This window comes from Ptychodera flava, chromosome 2 (genome assembly GCF_041260155.1).
Source record: "Ptychodera flava strain L36383 chromosome 2, AS_Pfla_20210202, whole genome shotgun sequence".
NCBI classification, from domain to species: domain Eukaryota; kingdom Metazoa; phylum Hemichordata; class Enteropneusta; family Ptychoderidae; genus Ptychodera; species Ptychodera flava.
In genome coordinates this window covers 10,586,930-10,607,129 of record NC_091929.1, presented here as the reverse complement: position 1 = coordinate 10,607,129, position 20,200 = coordinate 10,586,930, and the positions used below count along the sequence as shown (strand labels likewise).

At 36.1% G+C, this 20,200-nt stretch overlaps 1 protein-coding gene across 1 annotated transcript; it reads right to left on the bottom strand.

The window, feature by feature from the left end:
• Positions 1-130: 130 nt before the first annotated feature.
• Positions 131-15,645, bottom strand: LOC139124369 (solute carrier family 23 member 1-like). The gene is made up of 6 exons (XM_070690508.1): positions 15,570-15,645; positions 8,376-8,673; positions 2,639-2,796; positions 1,488-1,579; positions 968-1,029; positions 131-325 (listed from the first exon to the last, which is right to left on the bottom strand). The coding sequence occupies exons 2-6, from the start codon at positions 8,661-8,663 to the stop codon at positions 131-133; spliced, it is 795 nt and encodes a 264-aa protein (XP_070546609.1). The 5' UTR covers positions 8,664-8,673; positions 15,570-15,645.
• Positions 15,646-20,200: the final 4,555 nt, after the last annotated feature.

Sequence of the window (20,200 nt, the reverse complement as noted above, 5' to 3'; positions counted from 1 at the left end):
CGTCAAGGAAAGTGTTTTTGAAGATATACAAGTCCTGCGCATTTAGTGGTAGGAAAAGCAGAATTTATAATGTTAAACAAAATTCAAATTCTTGAATGAAAACATCGCAAGAAAAGCTTTCACAAGAATACTAGCTGACTTTCAGAAAGGCTATGCCCCAGTGGCCGCTGGCAAATAATGCTGCAATGTCATACATTCCAAGACCAATCATCACGATGATAGGTGCTACCGTCAAGGGCCCAATGAATCGCAACAACAAACCAATCGCTCCAGATATTCCCAGTAAGAACTCGAAAGCAGATGCCACCATCAAGGCACCTTGCACCTGCAAGTGAATATGAGCTGATGAGGGAAGTGTTTTCCTAGGGGAGCTTATGGCTGGGTGCATATCCGTATGTACACAGATACATACGCACACATATATATATATATATATATATATATATATATATATATATATATATATATATATATATATATATATATATATATATATATATATATATATATATACAGATAGGTAAAGCAGCATCAACTCTAGGACACAGTGTTCTTCACTACAAACTAAATTTTATTGTCCGACTTACTTAATTTGATATATATATATATATATATATATATATATATATATATATATATATATATATATATATATATATTATGATATATATGCACCCATCCATCCAGTTATCTATGCATTCATGCACACGTCCGCACAAACACACACGCACACATATATATTTGTATAATATATATATATATATATATATATATATATATATATATAGAGAGAGAGAGAGAGAGAGAGAGAGAGAGAGAGAGAGAGAGAGAGAGAGAGAGACAGACAGACAGACAGACAGACAGACAGACAGACAGACAGACAGCAAAACAGAATTGCAGACAGACAGATAGTCAGACTAATAGCCAGAAGATTACGAAGGCCTGTATTATTTTGAATCATCTTTACCTCCCTCATTCTATCTTTCCAGTCGACTTCAGTCCCATTAACACTGAAATTGCTGTTTAAATCTGAAACGGGGAATACAATAGGAATATTTCTTTGCGAATTCATGAAACAAAAATCATCTGCGCAGTAAAATAGGCTGCTGGGAAGTTCCTGTTAGACAACAACATGCTGTCACAGATCACAGAAAAAGACATTGCATGAATGTTTGCTAATATCAATTTGCGTTCTTTAAATTTCAACAAGCTTTAGCTGACTTCGGCATCGGACTTCGGGACTTTGTTTTCTAGAACAAAGATAACGCAAGCAGAAAGCTACCTTTGGTTTGTAACTTAATCTAGCTCTTGGTTATTTGTGTTCTCATCTTCGCCAATTAAATGGATAGTTTGAATCATGATGAATAAATTATTAAGTCTCATTATCTGATTATGGGCAAAAAGATGATGACGAAAATGAGTGGGAGGGGCGTAGACTAGTTTCAGCTTAAAAGTAGGCTGCCTATTTTTATGAATCTATAACTCACCCAAATCTGTCTGACATTTCCACTGTGGCAGTGATAAAAATACCAATGCTGGGAAATATAAACTCGGAGACGGTCCTTGCAAAATGGGCAGTCTGTGTAAAAATAACACAAATGGAACACGTCAATTTCATTTTGTACACTAAGAGACTTTATGACAGTATTGCATGTTAAATATATCACCAAAAGTTAAAAAAGCAACTTAATGATGCATGTTTATGTGTAATCATAAATGTGTTTTGTCGTAGTTCATGCTTGTCATAATTTATATTAACATATCACTGACCTAATTTGTTTAAAAGCAGTTTAAGACCCAGAAAACTACATTTTTACTTGCTGTGGAGAACAGATGTTTACAGAACGAAAACGGTTCTAAAATGTCTAGCAGCATAGTAACTACTGGTGGAACTTTCAGCCGAGTTAAGATCTTCTCGTAGTCTAACGTTTGACTTGTCAGCCGTCGCAGCCTATAATGTCCACGTCCATGATGCACTACGTCCCTTGCGCGTGAGTACAGTAGCCTTCAGTGTACAACAGTAAATGTGCCTTTAAAAACATGTTATTTGATTCGTAATTCTCATTCACGTCTCTTGGTGTAAATCAAAGAGTAACGATAACAGAGAAAGCACACATAAACTGGTGTCGAGAAGACAAATACTATGTGTTTGAGCATGCGTTTGCCAGAACATCAAGCAAATAGCAGATGCTATGAGATTTTGTAGGAATAAACGCTACGGAGCGAGGCGAAGTCGCCATGGGAAATTGTTGAACAATGATAAGGCCAAAGATCAGCCCAAACTTAGTAAATCCTAATCGTGCAGGTAAGCAGTTAAAAACAATAACAATTTATACAAAGTTAATTTGCCTTTGTTCGGAAGTTTTCTCATATACACTCACATTCATGTAACTATATGGTTCAAGGTACTGATTAACATTATGATATATTTCAGTGGTTATGATATGATTGCAGTAAATTAGTATTTTGTTGTAATGTAAAAGTGGTTTTGCAATGACAAAATTGCCTGCGAAAGAAACTTTCGCAAGAAGTAGTGGTGTTTCGTTTTCTAGAAATATCTACCCCAAGTACGCCTGGACAATTGAAATTTCTGAGCCTTTAACTAATGTCTCCAACATATCCTACAGCTTAAACATACCTGACCCCAAACGTAGTCTGAAGAAAGGTCGCAAAGGAGGCCATGAGTACAGCCGTGCTGAAGATTTGACCAGTGATGATGACGTCATCTTGGACGCAGAGCATGCTGGCTGCCAGAAATGGCATGGTTATCACACCGCCAAACATGGACATTTGTTGCTATGAAATGAATAAAGCGATAATTCAATAAGTTACCGTGCAATAATGAAGCTGAAAGGCACGTGGAAACCTCTATGGAAAAATATCAGAAATAACGCCCTCTTGAAGGTCTTGCCACTGATCGCTTTATTTGCTCCTTGCGAAAGATGAAATGGACTAGCCGCGTCAGCGTATTTTTCACATTCGGTCATCATAGATAGGGAGATAGTTACGAAGATGCGTTCTGCAGTATCGTATTTTCATGCCTGTAGTTGGGTCTTACGAACCGTAAACCCCGAAATATCGAAGAAATACAAAAATATTATAAAAACCGCATGAAGGTAGTTTGCGCCTGGAAACTTAACCCTTTGTTCAAACTTGTCGCAGGGAAACTTTAATTCTTGTACTAGAGAATCAAATAGCCAAATATTTGACATTCAAAATGGCTACCATCACTGTGTTAACAGTATGAGAACAAATTGATTTCTTGCTTTTGACATGTATTAAGCCAATATACAATTTACTTACTTCTTATGCTTCAACATGAGCCAAACATGTCATTGATCAAAACTATTGTAAAACTTACTGTCCCCGAGGCTCATTCTACCCTGAGAGACCTAGAATGAGAAACAATCTTCCCTTTTTGTTTATTACACCCGAGGTGTTATTCCACAATGCAAACGATGGGAAACTTACGCCACCAGCGGTGAATTTGTGCCTTTTTACCCTCCTAAAGTAGTATATTATAGACAGCGATAGGTCGATGCTGTAGTTTCTGTCCAGCTAAGTGAAGTTTGTGATAATGTGTTATGGTAAAATGAATGTTTCACTAGCACATGCTGATCATTTTATACCTTGTTTTAATACTGCGAACAGTCACAGATACGACCCGTCAACGATATACACGGCCACTGAAAAATGTGCTTGCTTTCAAGTCTTACGTGTAACGATATCTTACTATGAATAGGTCGCAATGCTCTGTTTTTTGTGTTTTTAAAGGAAAAGTGATAGGATATCAATTATAGTGATAAGATATCAATTATATTAGGATATTGATGGCATAATACTCGCAGTCTGATTGATTGACGTGTTCGTGACGTGTAAATTTGAGTATTTGTTACATCTACCACTACGGGGTCGTTCTTTTAGAATCATAACCGGTAGCATGTTATTTAAAAGATTCTTAAAATTTATCAACAAAACAAAAGTTTAATACAATATGCATGCTGAGTAAGGATACCATTCCGAAGACTGGCATCGTAGCATACACGCAATAGTCCGTGGGCTAGAGGGGGTCTACGTGCACCCCCCAGGATAACAAAGCTGTTTTTTCAGAAGCCTTGGGATCCCTAGAATACGAAATGGAATTTTAACAGAAAAAATATAGGGATGCAATAGCTGTTATGGTCATGTTTTGAAGGGTACCGCAAAATCACCATTTTCTAACCCAAATGCATTTTCGTCAAATCTGTCTTCTTGTAAGTCATGTGCTGAGCTTTTTTTTTAACATAACCTCACTTGTTTGGTATCATTAGAAAGGGAATTTATTTTTCTTTAAGACAACATATTGTACTATGCAATATCTTCTACAGTTTTTGTGAAATATGACCAAAACTTACCCCATACCCCAAAATTTAACATTGCAAATTACAGTAAATCTCAAATTCTACCTATTATTTAGCTTGGCATAATAAAAAATGCAATGCTTTGTATGAAATCTGTTTTATTTGATACAGGGACATGTAAGAAATATGAAATAGACTTTTAACAGAAAAAATATTGGGACTCTACAGCTATAACAGTCATATTTTGAAGGCTACCGCAAAACCACAGTGTTGCAGATTTGCATGCATTTTTGTTATATCTGTCTTCTTATAAGTCGTCTGCTGAGCTTGTTTTTGAATATAACCTCACTTGTTAGGTATCATTAGAAAGATAATTAACTAATCTTTAAAATGACATATTGTAACATGCAATATCTTGTATAGTTTTCATGAAATATGACCAAAACTTACCCCATACCCCAAAGTTTACATTGAAAATTGCAGTCATAGCTAAAATCAAATTCTACAATTTTTTTAGCTAGACAAAACAAATCTGGCCGTTTGCTATTAAATCTGTTTTATTTGGTACAGGGACATGTCAGAAATATGAATAGACTTTTAACAGAAACAATCTTGGGATTCTATGGCTGTAATTGGCATTTTCTGCGGGGTACTGCAAAATCACAGCAGTGCAGACTCATATGCGTTTTTGTTAATTTTGTACCATTGTAGGTCATTCGCTGAGCTTATTTTATCACATAACCATGTTTATTTGGTACCATTGAACAGGTAATTTAGTAGTTGTGAAATGACATATTGTTATATGCCATATCTTATATAGTTTTCATTGAATATGACGAAACTTACGTACCCCATACCACAAAGTTTATATTGAAAATACTTTCGTAGCTATCGTCAAATTCTACCAATTTTCTAGCTAGACATAACAAATAAGGCAATGCTTCATATGACATCTTTTGATTTGCTACTGGGGAATGTCAGAAATAAGAAATAGACTTTTAACTGAAAATATATTGGGATTGTACACACTACAGTATTTCTATTATTGATAAGTCTTGGCCACCCCCCATAGTTTGTACATGTGTTTGTATCTACGATAGGTTTGGTTATCTTCAAATTTGTGTACCTGTATTTTTATTCTGGATAGGTCTGGATCATCTTCAATAGTGTACACACGTATATTATATTGCGGATAGGCCAGAGTCATCTCCATAGCGTGTACATTTATCTGTGGATAGGCCGGGGGTCACTTTCTGCCATGATGTGTATATGTACTGAGTAATTGTATGGGGATAGGCAAAGGGCATCTTATTTGAATAGGTCATAATATTTGCATGAAGATAAGCCAGGGACGTTGTCCAGTTGAAGGTCTGCGTTTCTCTAAAGCTCTTCTCGTGAAGCAGGATTATGTCGGAAGAACACGACATCTTGTCTGGGAAAACATGACATTTGGCCTTTCTAAGGAACTTGACAGAAATTACAGGGGCGGTGTTTTTCAAATGGACACTGCACGAAAAAATAGTGACCCTTTAAAAGTGTTTGCATGAAAATAAGTGACCCTCCCAAATTGTGATGCGCACAATACAATGACCCTTCCCTATATGTTGAAGTCCGTATCAATAATATCATAATTGACATATAATTTATCATTAGACCTTTAAAGTGTCAAAGAATACTTTTAAAAGGTACAAATAATGACTCGGGTAAAATTCCAATATCATATTAGTTGCCCATTTTTGATCTCTCAATCACCATATTCTCATCACGTTCATTTATATCAATTGTCAAACACTTATAAAAACACAGATTAAGCTATTTTTGTACGTGAAAAAATTATTCACAGTTTCCTCACAGACTACAATGTAAAGTGAATCATCATTTCGGTGAAATTCCAAAATCAAATTTGTTGCACACACATGTACCTGTAACCATCCTTGTCAAGTCAAGTACATTAATATTAATTATCAAATGTCTATAAATACACGGATTGAGCTAGTTTTTTAGTTGTAAACACCCTATTCTTACCACGTAGATTAATATCAATTATCAAACATTTATGACTACAGATATTGCCTGTTTTATATTGGCAAAACTGTCATTACTTTTCTCATACTCTACCATGTATAGTGAACCAGTATTTTTGAAGGTATCAAAAATCTTATTTCTTGTACACACATGTACTTCTTGCCTACCACTTCAAGCACAGTACATTTACACAAATTATCAAACACATATATGTGCACAGGTATAGCTTCTTTTAAAGGGGGAAAGTATTAGTAGTTTACTCAATAGAATTTAATGTAGTATGATTATATATATTTAGGTGAAACACTGTGTCGACCACATTTTACCTGATTATGGGTGCTGTAATTGAACAAAAATGATGACTCTCCCCAAAAGACCTGCGTGAAATCCCAATACCCTTCCAACATATTTGATCGAAAAATACCAACCCACTCCGAAAGAAACCAAACCACCATACCCCCAATGTAATTTCTGTCCAGTCCCCAACACACAGCCTTGGAAACTTTATCGAGGCGACATAAAGTAAGCTACTTGGTCAATTTAAATGGTATGATAAGATTTGAGCAAACGGCTTTCATTTAGCTGATATAAAACAACAAGGTTGTGTCGATCATGGAACTTGCTTTCATATCCCTGATTACGGATACAGGCTGTATACTATTAACAATTATCGCCGGCAAAATAAGCTTTATCTGTATCATATGTTTGGTAATTTTATGTAAATGTACTTTGATTGAAGAGAGAGGTAAAAATGCATGAATTGGACATTCTGATTTCATCGAAAATGTTGATTCACTATATATGTATCCTATGAGAAGACATTGAACACATTTTTGTCATTATAAAACCAGCAATATTTATTCATTTATAGACCATTGGTAATTGATGTAACTGTATTTGATTGGAATAGGTTTGTTGCAAGTGCATTTGTGTACAAAAAAATTGATTTTAGAATTTCACAGAAAATGTGGATCGACGATTCATAGCAGTCTATGAGGAAACCATATATATTTTCTAAAAATAAAATGAGTAATATACATGCATTTATAGATTATAATAGGGCAGTTATACGTGTTGAATCACTATACATGAGAGATTATGAGAAAATTTTGAACTTTCCTTTTTTTAAATATATAGCTAACAATATATGTGCATTTTATATAGATACATAATTATAATAGGGCGGATATAAGTGCATAAATGTGTGCAAGAAATTTGATGTAGGAATTTCACCGAAATTGTTGATTCACTATACATAACAGTCTATTAGAAAATAAGGAACATTTTTTAAAATTCAATCTAACTTGATCAGTGCTTTTATAAGTGGTTGACACTTGATAAAAATGTACTTGGTCAGAATAGGTGTTTTACAGTGCTGACGTGAACAACAAGCATGATATTGGAGATTCGACCAAAAATGTTTATTCACTTATCATGGTAGACTAGGGGTAAACAATTAAACATTTTCCCCCGACAAAACTTGATATATCTGTTCACTTATAGAAAAATGCTGTTCAAAAGTGACTTTAGGCTGTAATAAGTTTCTTGGTAAACAACAACAGTGCTCTCTGTATAATTACAAGCCAAACGATTAATGAAGTGCTTCTATTGTCCCTTTTCATTTTGAATAGCCAATTGTTCTGGAATTAGTTAATAGAATTATTTGTGAAATGTGATCTTTTTCATTCAACTAATTGAAACCTTTCATAAAAGTTATTATCTGTTCAAGTTAAAAAAGTGTTTGCTGGAAGTCGAATGAGAAATTTTATGTCATTTCAGATAATATATTATTAATATGAAATGTGACACGCGGGAGGGGTCACTGATTCTGCGCAAGGAAAATAGGAACGATCTCTTGTTTTCTCCACAACACTTTTAAAGGTCCGATTTTTGCACAGGATCATTTTGACACCTCTGCAATTTCTTTCAAGTCCCTAAAAAGTTAGTTCGGTTGTTTTCGACGAGTAAGTAAGTTTCATAGAAAATCCGACAAAATTACTGTTTACTTACCTGAAAACCAAATAATAAACAAGCATACCATGGAGGTATGTCTTCAAGACTGTAGGTCATTTCTATGTCACTCTCTTTGCTCAACTCCTTGGCATCACCTTCCTCCAATGCATTAAGCTTGACATCTTGTGAGTTTCTATCCATCTCGTTGAGTTCTGTAGCTAGGTTCTTTTGATTCCCAGCACCACCGATGTCATTGTGCAGACTCTGACCTGGAAGGTCTGCCTCATTTGCATCTGGTGTCGTGGTCAAATTACGGTCAAGACTAACACCGCTTTTGAAGTCCATGCTGTCTTGTCTGAAATTAAGATAACAGACTTAAACGATGGGGGGAATTTCAAAATCAGGTTGGAACTTTAACATAGGTTTGTGGAATATTCTTCAAGGATTAATAAATCAAGATCAACTACATGTCTAATGATTTCATGGAAACTTTCTGAAACAAGAGACTGAATTTACTGCCGCTTCTTCCCAAGGGAATACAAAAAAAAGTTTCTGATCATTTGTGATTCCGCCTCCAATGTCTACCTGAACCGAGATGATGTATTAAATATCTCAATTTTTTTCCACAGATATTCTGGCGAAAATAAAAAGTGAAACGACCGACGCTTGGTCTTGATAAGATGTTAAACTCAATACCCTCGCTTCACGAGAATTTGCGAGATCTTACGTGACTAATTTTTGAGGACAATAATCTCATGATATTATCCAGGCGATGAGTCCACACATTGTTCAGACCGCACACTAGTCATGCTTATAAGCTTGACCATGCAAAGATATCACCGAATGATCAGCAGATGATTTAACGCAAATATCTTAGTCAAACCGCAATATAGACAGCCTTGAACAACCAGGTAACAATAAACTCCATCTCATAATTTGTGTAGATTTCGCCCTTTCCAATAAGGGACACCAATATTTTGAGTCCCTGTAGTGAAAACACGGTAACTTTACACCACACACAATCATTGCTTAACCACACAGTCGTCAAGCAATTTTAATGGAAAACGATGCAGTCCATAAATTTGCAAACTTACTTCTCACGAATCGACGACATCTATTACAAAGCAAAGTCTTATAAACCAGAACATAAATGTAGATTTAATTTTTTACTGCTCAAAGGTATCAATCGTTAAAGCTGCAACTCACGTACACTGTAAAGTTAAGTGTTAAAGGATAGAACACCAATTAAACGCCTTTTTGTAACACTTTTTGAACGCCTGTAGACGTTCAGAAATTTAACACTACGTGTTCAACCAACGTTCAATTTTGAACACACGTGTGCAGATTTTGAATGCTACGTGTTCATCAGACATATATTGAACGCCATGTGTTCCATATCTGAACACACGTTGCACAGGAAATGTGTTCAAAAAATTGAACGCTTTTACGCGTTCAAAGGGCTGTAACACTTTTTGAACGCATGGACGCCGTTCAACGATAAGTGTGTTAAAGGCTAGAACACATGATGCGCGCTTGTTGAACACCTTTAATTTTGGGCGTTCACGGGGTGTTCAAGCCTTGAAATAACATTACAGACCATTGATATCCAGTAAAATTATTTATTCTAAAAATACACGAAACATTTCTAGAATGAAATACAATAATTTACTGTAAAATGGGCTAATAAACATCGCAACTTTGTATGAAAAGTTTGTCAGAGTAAAAACCAACAGTGTTAACACCTTCCTATCAAAAACATAAGCAATAAAAATCACCATATTGTGGATACGTTTTATGTTCATACTTGTTTAAATGTACAAAAATCATCTGAAAAAGCTCAAAATTTGGCATACTTATTGTGTTGAAAAGTGCATACCCAATTTTTTGTAAGATGGTTTCTTAAAGACATTTCCTCTTGTATAGACAATTGTAAATTTTGAAGAAAAAGGAGTTAGTCAAGGCTTCTCTAGAGCACATGGTATATATGGTATAGCCACACTAAAGTAAACACAACATGTTAAGTTGTCAAAGTGTCACAGTAAGGCACATCATGCAGAAAGTGGGGAAAAGTTGGTCCTTGGCAGGGTAAAACCTATTTCTTGTCCAACAAAGTCCTTCATAAACAAAAAGGTTTGTTTGATTGTAATATCTTTAAATAAACCTTGAAATAAATTGGTGACATTTCAAAAATATACTTCTCAGGATTTAAAACATATTCGTAAAGACCTTTCGAATTCTGGTGTACCCTGCTATTAATTTGTATACAATTTTTTTTACCAAAAATGGTAAAAATCACCCTTAAAATGAAAAAAATGTACCTTTTATCATAACTTGAATATATCACATTCTGGTAATCCCTAATGTCTTAAAAATGTGTGAAATGTCTTTAATGTCCTAAAAATACAAAGTTGCAAATTTCTGCATAATTTAAACAATCTGAAAAAGACTATCAGTAGCGATCTAATCTTATGTCTTAAATATCAAAGCTGTCCGATTAGCAGTTTTGAAAAAGATTTTTTAAAGATCTTTTTGACCAAAAATGACAAAACTTGCCAGTAAATATAAAAAATTGAATATTTCATCACAACTACCACAAATTTGACTGAGGTCATTTTTAGGGACATGTTTACCAAATATTGAAGACGTGAGTAAAAGAGAAGAAGATGTTTGCCAAAAAATAGCAAAATTTGCCTCAGAAATAAATTTGCATATTTCAGCATAATTTGAACATATCTGATGAGGGTAATCCCTTGGGACCTGTAATCCAAATATGAAAGGATTCGTACAGGCTGTTTTGAAGAAAAACCTCTGGATGTACAAATTTGAGGATAATGCTACACATCCACCTATTTAACTGAGAGAAAAGCTAAAAACCAGCTGCTAAGTACAAGAGACGTGTTGAGCTACAATACAAAATAATCTACGGTTTGGTAGCAGGCTATGATCAACTAAATGTTACAAGGGCATAAGCTTTCAAAGATCATAGCATGCTACCAAAGCTTAGATTAATTCAGAACAAAAATACAGAAATTTATCAAAATTCAGTTACTGACCCTTGGAAGTTTAAATGTACATTACAGATGAACTGAGGTTCTCATACTTGTTTCCAGACAGCTACCTGTACACTCATCTTCATTATCTGTATCACCAGCTTCTGTAACAACTCTTCGATTTTCAGTTAAATCCAACTTTTTACATCCTGAAAAAGTGCAACAATAGGACATATGGCGAGATGAAACTTTAAATGAAAGACAAGGGACTGATTAGGTTAAGGAAAAGGGGAGACTTTCATATACAGTGCCTCTCTTCAATACTGTTACAAAATATTTGCTGCTTCTTGTCATCAACTGATTAAAATAAAAAAGCCAAACTCTCATATGCTGAAACAATACAATGTATACTCTACGATGTTCACCTGATATTTCACATGCGATTGTGTCTACTAAAAGACATGTGTTAGCTGTGATTACGCAGCAGCACTATGCAAGGCGTATCGATCGCGCTCAGGTCAAGGGTTATCGCTACAGTTGTGTTGCGATGACCCTTGACCCGAGTGAGATCGATCGATAGGCCATGGCCAAAAGTACCACTGCGTATTCACAGCCAGTCAGTTGTTGTTGTATACCAGCCACTGAAAGAAAAAAAGGTTTCTTCACGTAGTTAAGCTATTTCAAGGTACAATACAATTAATTTCAAAGGACGATAATATAGATGCTTCAAAAATCTAATAGCTTTCACTATTTTGGAGAGGAAACTTACCCTTTCTGGTCTTGCTTCCGCACGATCACGACTTCAGGGTGCGCTTACAAGAAAAATGTCGCAACTTCCGTTTGGATGCATCATGGGATAGGAAAAGACACCAAACTTGAACACCAAGTGTTTAGAAGTAGAACGCCTCTTCACGCCGATGTTAAAATTAAAACGTTCATGGTGGTTTTCAGATTTTCTTTTCTAATTTTTAAACTTTCAACCCGTAATAAACGTGTAAAATTATTTTGTATACTTCCTTTTTAGAAAAACATGCTTTCAGCAATTGCAGGCCGGAAATATTTTTCACTTAGTGTGAAATTCGTTACACCAAAATCCGTGTACGTTTACCGGACAGTGAAGCAATAGTAAATTTAATATAGCCATTGTAAAGTAAAAAACACAAAATACTGTTAATTGTTTCACAGTATTGTAAAATTTCTATGATGCTGAGTTTTTGAACACTTGAAGGAGATCGTTGTTAACACATAGTGTTCAGGTTTAGAACATCATTGTTAATATTATGAACACTAGTGTTAACAATATGAACACCAGCCGTTCAAATTTGAACACCGACATGTACATTTTGAACGCGTAAAGACGCGTCTAGCGTCCGCTATTTTTACAGTGTATAAAGGGGACAAGGCAATGGCGACATTCACTTTAGGAAGCGTTCATTTATTTTGGCGGGGGTGGGCGGTGGGCCGGCAAATTCTTCCTGCACATCAGTCAAAATAAGTGAACTCCACTACCCATTGCACCAAATATTGATGACCCCCTTTTAAGATGATAATACTTTCATTACCCCTTCCCCCTTCGCATTTCTTGAGTAAAGCTGCTCACAAAAACACCTTTTGGGGGAGGGGCGATAGAATCAAAAAAGTGTTCTCAGATTTATTCAAATGACCCCCTTACAGACTCACAAGGTGTCAATGTTCAAAGTTTCCCTTCTGACATGCTATAATTTTGAAATTACCCCTCAAAGGGATTGGAAAAAAATTAAAGGTGGATCGCAATATTTTTGTGCAAGCGTGTGTGTACACAATTTTGATATTTGGATCAAATTTATAATCAGCTGTTGATAATGTTGATTCACTATACATGGTAGTGTATGAGAAAACTACGTAATACCTTTTCAGTACAAAACTATGCATTTATAGATATTCGATAATTGACATAAATGTATGTTGACAAAAAGTTTGACTTTAGAATTTCACTAAGAATATTCCTAAGATAAAATTGTGAATATTTTTTCCAATGAATAACATTCTATACTTGTACATATACAGACGTTTAATATTTAACATAAATTTACTTGATTAGTACATGATTATTAAAGGTGTATATCATGTGTACAAGAAATCTGATTTTGGAATTGTATTGAAATTGTTCATCCACTATACATGGGAGTCTATGAGGAAACTGTGAATATTTTTGCCAATACAAAATTAGGTAAATCTGCGTATTTATGTGCTCTTGATTATTAATATTAATGTACTTGATTAGACTAGGGTGGTTACATATGGATATGTCTGCAAGAAATTGGATTTTAAAATTTCACCGAATGTTGATTCACTATACATTGGAGTCTATAAGAAAACTCTGAATAATTTTTTTACAATGCTCAACTAAATTAATCTGTGCTTTTATAGGTGTTTGACAATTGATACAAATGTACTTGATTAAAATACTGTATTTGATAGTTCAGATGTTGACAGCAATTGTGATAAATGAATTTCACCTAAAAGTATAATTTCACTTTTCATGGTACAAATAGTGTGCAGGTAACTGTTAAGTAATTTCACAAAACTTACTAAGTCTCTAATATGTAAGAAATAAGGTTCATTGCCCTCAGTGAGCTCGATTTACAATAAAACAAGCCTCAGAGTTGCCAAGGCAAGATGCTCATGTGACAGATAATTATACTTTTGTTCATATTTACCGTTTTAATTAATGACTTCAGAATCACGCAGCGAATCATTTTTTTCTTCCAGAATATTTCTGAATACTGAAACTGCCTTTTGACGGGACGGATACTTATGAAAATGAAGTAGCCCCCTCTAAGCTGTTTGAAAAATACATGACCCCCATTTGCAGTTTTTAAAGTTAAAGTGACCCCCCTGGATTTTGCCGGCCTACCCCGGCCGTAATAACTGAACGCTCCCTAAAGAGGCAACATACAGACCCACAGCTCACCCTGCAACAGATAATTGCGCTTTCATACTGCCCATTTCAGAGCGTATAGACAACATAATTCAACGACGGTATTATAACTAAAATATACCGCTGCAAGGTAAATTCTGCAAAAGTCTTGCATAATGTGTTCATCCATAACTATCCCGAAACAATGACAAATGTTGTTCTCTCGATCTTGCGTTGAAAACGGCGACAAGTCACATTGATTCTATGAGTCAGGGATTCGAGAGGGCGGACTTCGACTTGTAACATGCCGAATGAGGCCGAAGCCGCGACCCCTGTCTAAAGTATTACAGCCTTCAAGTCGTCTGGGGAAGTGCTTCAGACAATGTAGCCTTGAGCTCATCAACCTTTTAATTTGAAGAACTCCAAATATACCAGAACAAAAGCTTGTCGGTAGAATTGGTTCAAGTGGCTGAATTTTTACAAAATAAAATTATTTGTAACAGTTATTTTTGAGTCTTCGCAAGTACGTTGTTTGTTTCAGCCGGATCCCACTCACGCGTTTCATATGCAAAAAGAACACAACAAATCATCGGGTTCACCTCAATAAAACGTTCGCAAATCACAGGCCTGAACCAAGTTTTCTAGGCTTGTCGGCAATACGCCATTGTAGCCGTAACAATGCAGACATTGTTGTGGAAGTTTACGTGACTTCGAAATCTTTCCTTTATTTGCGTCTAGTATCGAAAGGTGGGTGCATGCAAAATTAATGAAGAGTGAGTATTATTTGTGCTGAATTTAAACCCAGCTCTTTATCGTGAGACACCACGACGTACGACTGCGTCGTACCAGACGGAAGTCCTTTATCACTTTTCAGCAGCGGTACGCTGTCAAGTAGGGTCTGCGTCACAAATTCCAGTCACAGGTTTGTGGTATTGTAGGCCACAGCCATACTACTCAGTCCCTCTCCACATCCACCATATAGACATATAAGGCGAGACATGTGTAGCCTTATAAGTTTGCACATTTCAATAGCTAACGCGTAACTTTGTTCTCCAGTAGTCGAGTGGGACACATTTACCAATCGTTGTCTGTGCAAAGATCATAATCACAAAAAATGTAACTTTGACTATAACTAAGTAGATTACGAGACTCAACCAACAGACAATAAAAACAAAGATTTCTGAAAAGTACAGGGGAAAGACACCATATTACTAAGGCTAGCTGTACTATAGCGATCAAGCGACAACATCGAAATGCAATTTATTCAAAAGCGTTTCTCATTATATTTGTTCCGTTTCACCCCTTTAGTAAACTCTATCAAAATACCTGAGAAAAATGCGGCTAAATGTAGTTTGGACTCACCGGTAGATTTGCGTCGTTTTCAGACGACGACACAGCTCTTTCTTACTGTTGAAGTCGAGTCAGTAAACAAAACCGCTGAAGGGTGACTTGGTGAATGTATATACCTCTAATATATGTATTTATGTCATTACTGAATTGTGTCAGCGCATCGAGGTACCCTCATGTGACGGTAGCATTCTTTACGTAAACAAGGAACGTGTAAACTTTGACTTTCCAGTATCTATCTTTCAGCGCGTCGTATGGAAAATTCAAATAAAAGTATATCAAACGTAAGTAACGAAATGAAAACTTTTGATTTCAATCACAAAACAATCACGTTTTACTTATGTCATTGAAAAGCTTATAGAGTTCAGAAAAGGGTGAGAGGTACAGGTACACCCGTGCATGCAACATGCCAGGAGGTTTTTAACTTTTATGCTAACAAGAAATCGTTCACAACAGGCAACCAAATGAATGCAAGAGAAAGCGACACAGAATTTTTTTTCCATGTGAACTCGATGACGATTTTCGAGTCGCTGGTATCGCTCTTCCAAAAGTTACAGTTGTCGGACAGTGCAACTAAAGGACAGATCACGTTGTTGTCACCCTCCATAAAGAAAAAAGTGCAAGATACTTTGATACATGTATACATATATATATATATATATATATATATATATATATATATATATATATATATATATATATATATATATTATGTATATATATATATATATATATATATATATAATCCCCCCGTATTCCTGCCGAGTGTGGCTGCGTCGCGGACGAGTGATTCCCCATGAAGCGACCGTATCCCTCCGAGCCGTAGGCGAGGGGGGATACGGCCGCTACACGGGGAATCACGAGTCCGCGACGCAGACACACGGTGAGGAATACGGGGGGGGGGGTATATATTTATCACATGCTTAGACCCAGTTTTCCCTGAATAAACCTTTCAGGAATGATAATTACAGGGAAAGAACGAGAGGGAGTATTTTACAAGAATTAATACGCTTTTGTTAGGCGGTCGTGGATGGGTCACAGCGCTCAGCTGTACATGTCTAGGTTAACTTCGAGCACGCTGTAGCTGCTCCTATGGATAATTAGCGTTACTCGTAGGGTTTTTTCTGAGCGAATCAAGCGGAAATAGGAAAGACTATGGATTTTTAATGCAAGGTATTCATTTGGTACTTACTATAACATCAATTTGAGTGAACATTCATTCATAAAATTATTGGACGTGCAAGCGGGACGTCGCAACACTCAGCCGCGGCTTCCGAGAACGGGTTATTTTTGTCAATATTCGAACATCATTCAAAGAACTCTGCTTTAAAAAGTTTGTATGAAATTTTCAAAATTACCAATTATTATGTTTTACGAAATTATCAATTGTATGTTTAAAATTTTAACGAATAAAATGAGCTTGTTTAAATGTAATTAAGAACAGTGTTCGGCTCTGACTTCATCGGTAAGACTACCAGCAACGATTCTTTCTTAACTCAGACGCGACGCGAGACAACGGAAGTTCAACAAGAAGGTACAATAAGTTCAACAACAAGGTACAATACAGGAAACGTGATGCACAATATGCATGGACAAAACAGTATCTTGCACCTTTAAATACACTGATAACCTTGTGAACTCTTGAAACATAAAATAGTGTTTCTTCTGGTGAGTTTCTATTCCGGAGTATCGCCATTGCTGTTAGATATGACGAACGCCCTTGTCTTCCTCGGCTTGACCCGGGGCTCGACTCGGGGGCTCGACTCGTTGACTGCGGCGGCAGCATTGATCGTGATGTTGAACTTGAATCACGAAAAACAATCTCACTGCTGCAGGGATGATTGTTACGTGTCTTGGGTTATCGGCTATGCTTATTATGTTGTTTGATGGACATCGACAGGGGCTCTTTTGACGAGGCAGACACAAAATGTCAGTAACATAGCGTATTTAAATGTCAGTGGTGTAGAAATCAAACGTTTACATCGCAGATCAACAACGAAGAAACAAATTTATAAAAATTCTAGCATCGAAGGTATTTTGTATTTACACGTATATCTAAATACTCCATATTTTCCTATGCTTCATTACCGTCCCACTTTTGTATTTGAGGGATTTGAAAATTAGTTCTAAACAGCTGATTTTTTTGTTTACGTTTTAAAAGTAGTCCGGGTCCCATATCCACCACATGTGGAGTATGGATTCATCGTAGTCATATATACATATGGTGTGACGTCATACTGTAGGGATAACTGGTTATGTATGTGATAATATATATATATATATATATATATATATATATATATATATATATATATATATATATATATATATATATATATATCAACAAATTTGTATTAAATGGGAATCCATTGTATCCCCTGTGTTTAATGTTTTTAACGGTGTTCGGCAGGAGGGCATTCTCTCGCAACGTTTGGTTTAATGTATTCTTGATGAGCTGAGCTCTCGTTTGTCAACTTCTAAAATTGGCTGTTTATTTGGTTGTAGAATTTCAAACCATATTTGCTATGATGGTTTAATCATTATTAGTCCTTCAAGCAAAGGCTTGCAGAAACTAATCTATGTCTGTGAGATCTGTACTAGTGAACACGATATTTTGCATAATCAGAACAAAAATGTCTGTATGATGATTATTCCGAGTGGTTTGTGTCATCATCGATGACTTGTCCACAGCATATCGATTTACTCAGTAGATATTGCCTCCTTAGCCTGTTTCTTGTTTGTTTCAATACCAAGAGACTCTTCATCTCTGCATGAAGATCCTGACGGAAACCGACGAATTCTTTGTCGGCAAGTAAGTTTATCCGGGTTTGTCTTGTGAAACAAACAATGAGAGTATAGTTTTTTGGTGGGTACGGGTGCCCATCGACTTTCCTCACCTGTAGAATGAACTTGTTCATCCAATTGTGCGAATCGTCTGTGGCCATCGTTTTTAATACCATGAGTTATCATAAGTCCGTAGTGCCCACATATTACGACGTTGAATATTCCTGAGAACGGAATTTTTGCTATTTCCTGTACGCAGAAGTCGACTCTGGGTCAGCAAACCGCCCTCTCTGAATATCCTTTAAAGAAATAAAAAATTATTCAATATATATAATCACTTGCATGTTCAATGTCAAGGTAGGTATAAAAAGGTGGAAATGGCGGAAATTACTAATGAATGACTCACCGAAGGGATGATGTCACTGCGAAATTAGCAGTTTCGAAGCCAAGCTCGTTTAGATATGCTGCTTGTGAAAAAACCAAAAGCAATCACACAACACCAATTAAAACTGAAAATACACACGTCAAAGACAGTGAAATGTCCAGCAATGTCAAATCTGGTGTGGTTTACAACAATTGTGTCTTCAATATTCATAAGTAGAGATTTGAATAAAATTAAAGAAACATGTCTGAATGTTGCACTTTTTAGCTATGTCTGCGTTTTAATTTGGAGGTTGGTCTTGATATTGTCTCGAGGCGTAGCCGAGGGACAATATCACGACCGTACCAACGAATATTCATTTTCGTGGCAAAATTGGAGAAATTCCACGAGACGAAGTCTGGTGAAATTTCTGCATCATGCTGAGAGTTCACCGGCTTGATATCATCCCTTCCAAAATATCAACTCAAAATAATGTTGCTCTCTAAAATTTCAACCACTAAATCTATTGTTCTATCCGTGACGAGTTGAGTATTACCTCTCTACACCTTATCCTGCGCAGAAAATGTTGCCCTTCGCCTAATTTAATAGGTACAGACAATGTCCTTCTATGTCCTTCCTTTTAGATTTTCCTGTATGTCGCACACTTTAGAAAGTCCAGAGAAACAGAGAAAACGAGGATTCCTCAAATGCTTGACATGTGATGACCTCTGTGGCTGCGTTCTTGCTACGATTTCAGTGTAGGGCTAAGTATTCTTTCAAAAGGCGCTTGCAAGATGAGTTTCATCTTATATACAATCAGTAGAAACCGCGAGCTTTTTCTTCATTACTATGGAATCCACTGTTGATTTGTTGAATATTGCTGCCATAGCCTGCTTCTCAGCCCCTATTTTGCCGCAGGTAACCCTATGCTAATACATTTGCACGATGAAACCAGCGGAGTATAATAAGTGCAGGAGCAAAGCTAATTGATGTCTTGCGGTCATGTTTTTGAACTTCGTTTCAACGGGGAGCGGATGTTTGTGTTGGGACGACAAAAAAGCACCGTTCCTTATGCTTTTATAAGAGGAAGCAGGGCTAGAGAACCGCGTAGGCGAAAACATTACGCAAATCTAGGGCGCATGGCAGTAGGACTGTGCTTTCATTTTCTCAACTAAACTTTGTTTCATTGGTTCATTCATTCATTCATTCATTCATTCATTCATTCATATCATTCATTCGTTCGTTCGTTCGTTCGTTCGTTCGTTCGTTCGTTCGTTCATTCATTCATTCATTCATTTCATTCGTTCGTTCGTTCATTCATTCATTCATTCATTCATTCATTCATTCACGATATAGCATAATAATTTTTTAACATTTGTCGCAAAGCGTTTGAGCGTGACCATATACATCCGTAACCCGCAAGCCTTATCTGATACAGGCTTGCTGCATGCCAAGTTAATTCTAATATGAAAGAACTTGGTCACGCACAATTCTTGCTGAA